The sequence below is a fragment of the Arachis hypogaea genome, chromosome 13 (genome assembly GCF_003086295.3).
Source record: "Arachis hypogaea cultivar Tifrunner chromosome 13, arahy.Tifrunner.gnm2.J5K5, whole genome shotgun sequence".
NCBI lineage: Eukaryota > Viridiplantae > Streptophyta > Magnoliopsida > Fabales > Fabaceae > Arachis > Arachis hypogaea.
Window position 1 is genome coordinate 45,578,453 of NC_092048.1, and position 12,545 is coordinate 45,590,997.

Consider the following 12,545-nt stretch of genomic DNA (forward strand, 5'->3'; position numbering starts at 1 on the left):
ATATATATATTTGCAATTATTCAATTAATTTTGTAGGCATTCTAAATTAAAAACGTTTATCTTTAAAAATAAATTCCCTACCTTCGTACGTAATCGAAATACTTGAAATTCCGGAGAAACTTTCTGACCGAACTGCTGAAAGAAAAAACGTCCGGAATCCTCCGTGCCTCGTAGAACTCCAGTTGGCCAAGCTCAAAGGGTAGGAGAGTTACGTCACTATCGACTTCCACCAGACAAAAGTAACGCCAACATTTCGATGCTATTTTTTAATAAATTAAGAAAGTTTTTGTGTTATGGTTAAAAAATTTCGATGCTATTTTTTAATAAATTTTGCATAACTCAAAACTCTTCATCCTCCTCTTCTTCTTCTTTGTCGTCATCATCATCATCATCTCATCTTTTTCTTCTTTTCTTGTTCATCTTCTTCTTGTAAAAAAAAAAAAATCAAACAAAAAAAGAAAAAATTTATAATGATGCAAAATCACTATAAAGAGAAAGAGAAAAAAAAAAGAAATACAGACATCTGCAGCAGTAATAAAAAAGACGATAAGAAGGAAACACACAAAGAAGAAGAAGAGGAGAAAAAAAGAGGAAGAACGGAGATACAAACTTCATGTTAGTAGAAAATTAGAGTGCGTAGACACACTCTTACTAATATAATTAATTTTTGTTAGAATTTGACCAATTTAATTAGACTTAATTACCAAAAAAATTTAAATGTATATTGAGCCTGATTTATATGTGGTGGTGGTGGTGCACTATATGTTTAGAATTCAATAATATTTTATATTTTTATTAATAAATATTAAATAAGATAAATTTAGATAGCTTGGACTAATTTTTTATTTTCTCCCTAATATTATTGTTTAGAATTTTTTTGAATCCAGAATTTAACTATCTGAAAATAAAACATATATACATTAGGTCGTAATGTTATCTTAATGTGATAAATTCTTTACTTTTACGATTTTTAAAAGGTTTAATTTTTTATTGGTTTTTATAATTTTATAAAATTTATAATTAAGTTTTTATATATTTTTTTGAATTAAATTTTTATATTATTTTTAATTTTATAATTAGGTCATTTTCAATATAAAGAATAATAGAGTTAACTAAATATTTTGTTGTAAATTGAAAGTATTCATAATTAAGAATTTAATTAGATATTTGACTACATATTTTTTGAAAATTTTTTTTTGTTAATTTAACGTTTTTGACATAAAAATAACTTAATTACAAAATTAAAAGTAGTATAAAAACTAAATTAAAAAAATATAAAAATCTAATTATTATAAATTTGATAAAATTATAAAAATTGATAAAATAATTAAATCTTATCAAAACCTTAATATATCAAAATATTAAAAAAAAGATTTTATTGAAGATAATTTTATTCAAACATTAAATATCATTGGTATGACTTTCCTAATATTAACCGATGGCTTCATGCCTAAGACTCTAATTTGATATTAATCCTTGATTGAGGGACAAACATTTATATCCAACATTCTCAAGTAACTAAATATATACGGTAATATTAGATTGACAAAAAAAATTAAATTTATTTTATTTAATATTTATTAATTATAATAATTAATAAATAATTAAATATTAAATAAAATATTTTGAATTATTTTAATTAATTTTTTTTTGTTTTTTAAACATGATTGAAATTAAATACGTATCCGTACAAAACCCTCGTATTTGACCCATATTTATTTACTAGCTAGATTAATAAGTAACGAATTTTGATTATATTTATCTATTTGGCCAAATAGTCAAAGAAAATATTATAACAAAGTCAAATTAAGGACCTTTCACTCTCACAACATCATTAATTCCTATCCAAACTTCTGACGAAGTAACATGCCACTCTCCATTGGTTTAATGCGGTTGTCCACATAGCCAGAAACCCAAAAAAAAAAAAAAAAAAGGCTAAGTTCAACATTTCAATTCCTATTAACAATTGCTTGTATAAACACACACACTACTAATTTTTAGGACCACATATCAAACACATTTTCAAAAACACATATATGTAAAGCACTACCATCATATTATAAGCATGATCCATTTAAGGTCACTTGCATAGAATACCATACATATTGCACAATCCATCATAATGACATAATAATGTACACTATTATATGTCCATCCAATTTCTAACAAGCATTTGATTGATTTTGCTTGTGATTTGTGAATGGTGACTGCCATTTAGGATACACGAATACGAATACGGATACGGATATAAATACGGAACACAATACGACACGATATAAAATATGTGAACACATAAATTTTAAAATTTTATAAAATATAGTGATACGGTATATATAAAATATAAAATAATTTTATAGTTAGCCTTTTTTAAATGATTAAAAGTATTTAAAATATATTTTATTTTAATAAATAATAATATATATTATTTATAAACTCATTTCAAGAATATATGTTAAAAATAAGATTGGACACGCTGATGCATAATTGTATTTAGGTGTGTCTAAGTGTGTCCGGGCACGATTGGACACAGTAAACACGCATATCGAACGAATATCAATAAATATTGTGTTTAAAATGTGCTCGACACGCAAACACAACAACTCAACAAAGTATCCATTCTAATAATTAGATTTGATATAATAAATATAATAATAAGATCCCTTTTAGCAAAGTATAAAGCAAACACACACAGTTATATTATTTCACACATATTAACTTGTTAATTCATTTTCTTAACAATTATATATACACATATTTTGCTTATAGTTGGGGTATTCATTGTTGAGTGCTATAGAATTTTTTACTGGTTTAAGATATTTATATTTTATTCGGCCTTTTATCGGTTAGAATTTTTTACTGTTAAGAACCTTTCACAAATAATTTTTTTGGATTAAGATCAACTATTAAAATTACTGAAAGACTGGTATTTTAAGAACATTTAAAATTGTTGGAATATATTATCAATTATGAACAGGGGACAAAAAGGGAGAAGCTAGTGGCATCAAATACAAGCTATATATCTAAGTAGTGTTATCTTGAGTTACTGTGTTAACATCATTGAGCAGGATTACCAAATCCACATATTCGAAGAGGTTTATTTTAGAACCTAGCTAGCTAGGACACTATTTATTAGCTCTTGAACTTAAATATCTAACACTGTTTGAAATCAATATCAATATACTTTGTGTGCCATAAATATAGTGAACTGTTGCAAATGGCTACACAGAAAGAAAGTGAATGCATATCAGCATAAGTAAGATTCATGATTCGTGGTGTCTGGCGTGGACAAAGAGAATAGGTTATTAGAGGTGGGGACAATTAACTTGTCTATTTACAACATTTCGGTACAATTAATTATCTTAAAATTGAGTGGATATAATTTAATTTCAAAAATTATTGTTTAATTATAAACATTTTAGAATTCATCTCTAAAATACGTGGAATATATATATGACAACTAATTACTAATTATAGAATAATATTATAAAAATATGAATTTTTCTCAAGTATGCTTGGAAAATTGAAATGTGTCCTTGACTCAGCCTAATTTTCAACAATTACAAAGCAGATTTAGGGTCTTCTGTTTTTGTGTATGAGTATTGTTTGTTTAAACATCATCAATTATCTATAAAATTATGACTTTTAAAATAAATATATATGATTAAAACATTTAATAACATCTTCTTGTCAATATCAACAACAATAATCAGTTGATAATATATATATATAGGGCTGGAAGTGAGCCGAGCTGAGCCGAGCTAGACCAAGCTCAAGCTCGGCTCACAAAAATTGAGCTTGGCTCATGGCTCGACTCATTAACAATCGAGCTTATTTCTTAAGCTCAAGCTCGGCTCACCAAAAGCTCACGAGCTGGCTCGAACTCACGAGCTGGCTCAAATAAGAGAAACATAAATACATAATCTATAATTTTATATCAATAAATTATAATTTATAAATTTTTAAAAATATTTGAAAAGATTAATTTTATATATTGTTTATCTATCAATAAATTATAAATTTTTTATTTATGTCCTATATTAAAATTATATGTAAAAAATAAATATAAATATTAAATAATTAAGATTGTTATATATATATATATATATAATCGAGTCATCTCACGAGCTAATGAGCTGAGCTTATCCAAGTTCAAGCTCGGCTCATTTAATTTATGAGCTCAATTTCAGGCTTAAGCTTGGCTCACCAGCTCACGAGCTTAACTTATCGAGCTATTAACGAGTCGAGCTCGAGCTGGCTCATGAGCTGGCTTGACTCACTCCCAGCCCTATATACATAGTAGTTGTTCTTATAAAGAGATTGTACATTAATTTTGTTAGAATATAATTAAGATCAATTAGTATTATTTAATATATCTAAATATTTATTATAGGATATTATCATATTATGTCTTTATTATTTCGATTCTTTTAATACCTATAAATACTATTCTATGTTGTATTATTTTAAATAACTTAATAAATATACACAAATCTTTTTTCTACTATTCTCTCTTATTTTTCTAACAAATTTAGTAGTATTTTATATCTATACAAATTAATAATCAAACAAATGAAGTTAAATATTAATCAGAATGAAGTCACATTGAAAATTTTCAATCCCATCCGCCACTTGATGACCTATATGTAACAATAATTACCATAAAAAAACCTTAAAGTAATAGATCATGACATGATATTACAATTTCAATAATTAAAATATTTAAAATGTGACATTTATATACCTCTTTTTTGTAAAATATAAGATAAAATTTTATCATAAGTAGATTTCATCAATATTTCCTTCGAATGTGTTTAAACGTGAACATTAGGTATTTTCTTATGATTACTAATTAGGTACCTATTATAATATACGGACACACATGACACAATATAAAATATGTAGATATACAGATTTTAAATCTTTATAAGACATAAGAACACGACATATACATAAAATATAAATTATTTTTTAAATAAATTGTAATGATATTTTGATATTTTATTGATAATAAAATATATATTAATTTTTTAAATTATTTTTAATATTTTTTAATTATATAAAGTATTTAAAATATTTTTTATTTTAATAAATAATAATATATACTATTTTAAAACTCATTTCAAGAATATATATATGTTAAAGATAAGATTAGACACACTAACAAATGATGTTATTTAGGTGTGTCCAAATGTATCCGAAAAAGAATTTTTTTATCTTTTATTAAGACATGGTTAGATAAAAAAATACGCGTATCAGATGAATATCGTGAAAAAAATATGTTCGACATACGAACACGACAATTTAATAAAGTGTTTGTGCTTTATAGAGTACCTATTTTAGATAGTATATTTTGTACATGCATCCAAACGTATTAAGTCTTGTATTTATACTTTTAATTAATAAAATTCAACTCTTAAACTTGTATTTGTATTTATATAAATATTTTTTTGGTTGCCTATGGTATCTTTTAATTTGATAGGCCAAAAACTATTCCGTCCCAGAGTTGAGCTCAATTTAAGGGTTGATGCTAGTCAATAAATTACTACATACACAAAGTAGATTTGAATATCTAACACTTATTTAAGCGGATAACCGAATATAAATACTTTTTCTTCAAGGAGAAAAGATTTCATATCCGGATATTATTTTTTTTTGTTGGGTGAACTATCCGCATATTACTTTTCAAAACCCGGGGCTTAACATGACCAGAATTACATGGGCTTCAAGAGTTTTTATAAGCCCAAAGTATTCAACGCATAAAACTATGACAAAAAGAGAAAGCCCTTACGCCTTCTGTTGCAATTTGCGAATGCAAGTGTTTTGGTATCGGCGCGTGCATGGCACGCCGAAGCCGCGAAAGCCCGCGAGTATTTCCCGCCACCAGCTTCATAGACGCACTTTTCGTTTCCTAGTATTATACGTTCTTCCCTTCACACTTCACACTTCACAGTACAATCAAACTACGCCTTTTCAGTTTTCGTTTTGAAACCCTAATTCCCAGCAAGCAATGGTTGAAGCCTTCGACGATAATAGTAATAATAAGCTCCCTGAGCTCAAATTAGGTATAATTTACCATTTCATTCCTTTTAATTATTTTATTTTATTTTATTTTATTTTTTGTGATAATCAGAAGGTTGCTAATGTTTGTTTAATGTTTTAACTGTTGCCAGACACGAAGCAAGCCCAAGGATTTCTATCATTTTTCAAAACCCTACCTAATGTAAGTATTTCTTTATTGTCTTGTCTTATTTGATAGTATTTTATGGGGCAAAAACCGTTTTTAGTTTTCAAATTTGATTGTTTTGAAACTGTTGATCAGAAGGGAAAATGTATATCCTTTAGTACTGCTTTCTCGTACTTAAAATCAATGTCATGATGAAAAGGGATATGGACGCGCATGCACACAGTCCATTTCTTTTTATTCCTTTGCTCACACCTCACTGTAGTTTGTAGTTTTGAGATGTTTTTTAAATGTTGATCCCCCCCCCCCCCTCCCTATTTGCTTTCTTTCCCCTCTGCATTTCATTTATTTTGTTTATTCACTTGTTTCTATTACAGGACTCGAGGGCCATCCGGTTTTTTGATCGCAGGGTAAGTTAATGGCTGGTATTTCATCCTTTCTTGATTGTGATTTCAATGGTATATTGGTTTTGTATTGATGAAGTATGATACTTGAAGCTTATTTTTCATGAAAGTGCTACTTGTGCAGATTTTTGCTGTATTTTCTTAGTTGGTTCTTCATTTTTATTATTCAGGACTACTATACTGCTCATGGTGAAAATGCAACTTTCATTGCGAAGACCTACTACCACACTACTACTGTCTTGCGGCAACTGGGTAGTGGATCGGATCCTCTTTCAAGTGTAAGTGTCAGTAGGACCATGTTTGAAACAATTGCTCGTGATCTTCTTTTGGAGAGAACAGACCATACCCTTGAACTCTATGAGGGTAGTGGTTCTAACTGGAGATTGGTCAAAAGTGGAACGCCTGGCAATATTGGCAGTTTTGAGGATGTTTTGTTTGCTAACAGTGAGATGCAGGATTCTCCAGTTGTTGTTGCATTATCACTTAACTATCGTGAAAATGGGTGCACTGTTGGGTTATCATTTGTTGATTTAACTAAGAGAGTACTTGGGATGGCTGAATTCCTTGATGACAGTCACTTCACGAATGTGGAGTCGGCATTAGTTGGTCTTGGCTGCAAAGAATGCCTTCTGCCTAGTGAGAGTGGCAAATCTACTGAAAATAGAATGCTGTGCGATGCGTTGACTAAATGTGGTGTGATGTTAACTGAGAGAAAGAAATCTGAGTTTAAAACCCGGGATCTGGTACAGGATCTTGGAAGACTTGTTAAAGGTTCTATTGAACCAGTTCGAGACTTAGTGTCTGGATTTGAGTTTGCACCTGGGGCTTTGGGGGCATTACTATCATATGCTGAGTTACTTGCAGATGAGAGCAATTACGGGAATTATACTCTTCGTAGGTACAGTCTTGACAGTTATATGAGATTAGATTCTGCAGCCATGAGGGCACTCAATGTTCTTGAAAGCAAAACTGATGCAAACAAAAATTTTAGTTTGTTCGGTCTAATGAATAGGACCTGTACAGCTGGAATGGGGAAACGGTTATTGCACATGTGGCTAAAACAGCCCTTGTTGAATGTTAATGAAATTAACTTGAGACTTGATGTTGTACAAGCATTTGTAGAGGACACTGTGCTTCGGCAAGATCTGAGGCAGCATTTAAGAAGAATATCAGACATTGAGCGGTTGGTACACAATCTTCAGAAGCGGAGAGCTGGTCTTGCACATATTGTTAAACTTTATCAGGTAGAATTTACTTACAAGCATTATTAGGAGATACGTATTTCTTTTTTTCTTTGCTATGGCTGTCTTAGGTTTGATTTGTGGTCCACCAGCAAAGGATGTAGTATTTTTTCCAGATTGCTTTACTTTAGTTCAGATTTTGTAATTAATAGTTTCCTTTTTGTATTTTGGCAATTGATTCCTTTTTAGTACATAAAAAAGTGTTATTATTGAAATAAAACAATAAGTCAAGAATTTTGGGGTTTTATCCTTTTTATCTTGGTTAATTTATTTATTATTACTGAAATGCAGAGATGTTTTAGTTTGTTATTTTTTAATATGCCTTTTATTATGTAGGTTCTCACTCAGAACTGTACACATTTTGCTAATTTTATGTCCTCTCTTTTCACTCCATTGTTGTCTTGACTCTTGAGTGCAGTCAAGTATAAGACTACCTTATATCAAAAGCGCCCTAGAAAGATACGATGGACCATTTTCCTCAATGATGAAGAGCAGGTACTTGGAACCTCTTGAGTTGTGGACAGATGATGATCACCTAAATAAATTCATTGGGCTTGTAGAAGCGTCTGTTGACCTTGATCAACTGGAGAACAGAGAATACATGATTTCCTCAAGTTATGACCCTACACTAACTAAATTGAAGGAGCAGCAGGAGTCATTAGAGGATCAAATACATAAATTGCATAGACAAACTGCTGATGATCTTGATCTGCCTGTAGACAAGGCATTAAAGTTAGACAAGGGGACACAATTTGGACATGTTTTCAGAATCACAAAGAAGGAAGAGCCCAAAATAAGGAAGAAGCTTAATTCCCAGTTCGTTGTACTGGAAACACGTAAAGATGGAGTGAAGTTTACCAACACAAAGCTAAGAAAACTTGGGGACCAGTATCAACAGGTACTTGAGGAGTACAAGAGCTGTCAGAAAGAGTTGGTTAATAGAGTAGTTCAAACTGCTGCAACATTCTCAGAGGTGGGTACATATATTTTGTTCTTTGATCATTTGTTTCTTGTAGCCTAGATTGAAGAATCTTGCTTCTGCAGGTGTTTGAATCTTTAGCCGAATTGATTTCTGAACTGGATGTGTTATTAAGCTTTGCTGATTTGGCTTCCAGCTGCCCGACACCCTATACAAGGCCTGAAATCACTTCATGGGTATTCCATTATGGTTATTTGCAGTTTTTCATGATAGTTACAGCATCTTTTTCCTGTCATTTTGCCCATTTTTGGTGGGAAGCTCTTTCTGAGAAGTACATCTTGGCTGTAATAGGATGAAGGAGATATTATTTTAGAAGGCAGCAGACACCCTTGTGTAGAGGCACAAGACTGGGTGAATTTTATACCAAATGATTGTAAGCTTGTAAGTATTCATGAGATCATTGATGATAAAAGTAGAATTTCTTCATTTTAGTTTGGGGTGAGTGTGATTTAAGCTTTTCTTTTGCATTTTGTATCATACCAGATCAGAGAAAAAAGTTGGTTTCAAATAATAACAGGGCCTAACATGGGTGGGAAATCAACATTCATCCGCCAGGTAATTTTCTGTACCATTACTAGAGAAATTAATTACTGGCATATTGTCCTAAGAATTCAATTGTAAGACCATATCATTCCATTTTTAGAATATTTGAATCATCATAACTGATTTGGAGATTTGCTCCCCTGCTACCAGAGGTTTGGAGATTGAGTAATCATTTTCTTCCTTTCTTTTTTAGGTGGGAGTGAATATTTTGATGGCCCAAGTTGGCTGCTTTGTTCCTTGTGATAATGCCAGCATATCTGTTCGTGATTGCATTTTTGCCCGTGTTGGTGCTGGTGACTGTCAAGTGAGTTCTATACCATATAGTTTGCCCTAGTTGTGTGCACTTTTTCTTGTCAATAGTTTTGTCTGAGCCTTTTGCTCTACATGGAGCAAACCTGTCTCTAAATTACATAAGTGAGTTTAGTTCTTCATGTATCACTTTAATATACTTTTCTGTTATTAGAGTGAAAAATAACACTAATGAGTGACTCTGGGTTTTGTGAAACAAACCAAAATTATTGTGGTATCTATAATGACATTAACAACTGCTAAGTCATTACTTCTGTTTGCACTCCTAGAATGTTACTCTCTTATTCTTGAGGTTCATATGAAAAGTTGTAATTTTATGTTTATTGTACAGTGTGCAATGCTACTAATTAAATATATAATCATATCATACTATTCATTCTAACTTTTATTTAATCCCCAGCTTCGAGGAGTTTCTACCTTCATGCAAGAAATGCTCGAGACTGCATCAATATTAAAAGGAGCTACAGACAAGTCCTTGATAATCATTGATGAATTGGGACGTGGGACATCAACTTATGATGGATTTGGTTTGTTTCACAATCCAGAATTCCTTTAATGTGTTGGTTGCACAATATATTAAATCTGAATCCTATTTGTTAGAGTTCTTGTATGAACACATTAAGATCTTTATATTGTTTGCATGAAACCAAGTTATACTTTGTTGATATATGGTTGTTAGATACAAGAGTAAAATAAAATTATATGGATTATTGATTGATGTCCAAATTTTCTTTAATATGGCATACAAGGTTAACATGGTAGCTGCTTTATATCCAGTAAAACATTGTTATTTGATATGCAGGTCTTGCTTGGGCCATTTGTGAGCACATTGTTGAAATAATCAAAGCACCTACTTTGTTTGCAACCCACTTTCATGAACTGACTGCATTATCCCTTGAAAATGCAAGTGATGATCAGCAGAAGCAAATTGTTGGTGTTGCAAACTATCATGTTAGCGCACATATTGATGCTTCAACTCGCAAGCTAACTATGCTATACAAGGTAAACACATCCTAACATGCTTCTGCATTAGTTTGTTAGTTTATTGGGTTTGAAGTGTGGTCCTCATGCCACTTCATTGATTTTAGTGTTTAGCACTTTCCAATATCTTTGGATGAGAATAAAAGAAAATAAAAATCCAAATTTACATTGTAGAGCTCCCATTATGTTTGTGAAGCATCAGAAGGTCAAAAGCATCATATCAATCTGAAATTGCTTCAACTTGCCCGTTTTCTTATGTCTTAGGTTGAACCAGGAGCTTGTGACCAAAGTTTTGGTATTCATGTTGCCGAGTTTGCAAATTTTCCAGAAAGTGTTGTAGCCCTAGCCAGAGAAAAGGCAGCAGAGTTGGAAGATTTTTCTCCCTCTGCACTATCCTTAACTGACACCACAAATGAGGTATAAAATTTAGCATTATATTGTGATTCATTCCCTAATTATTACAGTATGGACTCTTATTTTTAAGAGTTGCAGTAATCTTTCCTACTCATGGATCATTTTCTTCCCTTCTACATGTTTTCCTCAATTGTTGAATGAATTTGCTTTGGGGTTTGTATAGCTTTTTCTCCATCTATTATTGTTTTCAATGGAAGCAATTGTCTGACATGTGAATTTGAAAACAATGTCAGAAATAGTTGCTTCAATTCATGCGTTTTTGCAAAATTGTAATAAATAAAACTCTAGTACAAGTCTCATCATTTAAGCAAACCTATGTGGTTGAATATGCAGGTTGGTTCTAAGCGCAAGAGAGTATATGAACCCGATGAAATGTCGCAAGGCGTTACAAAGGCTCGCCAAATCCTTGAAGCGTTTGTTGATTTGCCTTTAGAAACCATGGATAAAATGCAAGCTTTGCAGGAACTAAGGAAGTTAAAAGATAATTTAGAGAAGGATGCTGAAAACTGTCGATGGCTGCAACAATTCTTGTAGCTGTTCCGAAAGGGGAGTTGCATGTTGTGAATTTTGAAGTGCTTTTTTGATGTCTTGGTGTGTCCATGGGTTGTGTTAAATATAGAACTTGGGATGGCACTTGTATGCAGGTTTTTTGGGGAGGTTACGTTTCTGAAATAGCCCTGCATGAAAATAGATATGTATATTCTAATCTATGTTTTTATTTTAATTTGCGTAGTAAACTTTAGGCTTGTCTCCTAGGAGCATTGAACAATATATTTAACAGCAGTTATTAATCACATTATCAGAGTATTTTTCCTGAATTCTTGTCTGAGTATGGAAATTTCACCATTATGATTTGTTAAGGGTTACCCTTCTTGAGTTTAAGTAAATATTACGATTAATATAATTTTATTAGTGAAATTATATATTAATCTCGTTTGAGATTTAGGGCTCATCCTTAAACACTCCTTGTTAAGTATGGAGTGCTGCACACCTTGTGAATTCGTAAATATGAATTCTTCATTTTTTTATAAGTTTTAGATTTTTTTTGTAAGTCTCAGTATGGGCTGAAGTTCAAAATAAAAAAATAGTATATAAATATTAAAAACATGTCTGTAAAAAAAATTATTGGACTTTAGAATTAAAATAAATAATACATAAAAAATAAGTTGAAAATTTATGTACTAAATCTAGAAAAAAAGATATATTAGAATCTTAAAAAAAATAATATTAAATATATATTATGTATATAATATTAAAATTTAAATAAATTTTGTTTTGTGTGAAATAAAATTATAATATTAAATATAAACACAATGCTAAAAAATTTATGTATATAATATTAAAATTTAAATAAATTTTGTTTTATGTGAAATAAAATTATAATATTAAATATAAACACAATGATAAAAAATTGTGTTATATATATATATATATATATATATATATATATATATATATATAATTTTATTTTATGAGAAACAAAATTAAAACAT

At 30.3% G+C, this 12,545-nt stretch overlaps 1 protein-coding gene across 1 annotated transcript; it reads left to right on the forward strand.

The window, feature by feature from the left end:
* Nucleotides 1-5,764: 5,764 nt before the first annotated feature.
* LOC112738271 (DNA mismatch repair protein MSH2) lies at nucleotides 5,765-11,870 on the forward strand. Its single transcript, XM_025788641.3, has 13 exons — nucleotides 5,765-6,062; nucleotides 6,171-6,220; nucleotides 6,559-6,591; nucleotides 6,756-7,829; nucleotides 8,245-8,799; nucleotides 8,871-8,981; nucleotides 9,097-9,186; nucleotides 9,289-9,360; nucleotides 9,542-9,652; nucleotides 10,058-10,184; nucleotides 10,460-10,659; nucleotides 10,903-11,055; nucleotides 11,386-11,870. Exons 1-13 carry the CDS (start codon nucleotides 6,008-6,010, stop codon nucleotides 11,584-11,586), a joined length of 2,832 nt encoding a protein of 943 aa, XP_025644426.1. The 5' UTR covers nucleotides 5,765-6,007; the 3' UTR covers nucleotides 11,587-11,870.
* Nucleotides 11,871-12,545: the final 675 nt, after the last annotated feature.

What these genes read in the sequence shown, in the direction of transcription:
- LOC112738271 (XM_025788641.3), top strand. Translation starts at nt 6,008, where the DNA reads ATGGTTGAAGCCTTCGACGATAATAGTAATAATAAGCTCCCTGAGCTC. An exon ending in TACCAAATGATTGTAAGCTT is followed by an intron (nt 9,187 to 9,288) that starts GTAAGTATTCAT and finishes GTATCATACCAG; the next exon opens with ATCAGAGAAAAAAGTTGGTT. An exon ending in TTGGTGCTGGTGACTGTCAA is followed by an intron (nt 9,653 to 10,057) that starts GTGAGTTCTATA and finishes TTTAATCCCCAG; the next exon opens with CTTCGAGGAGTTTCTACCTT.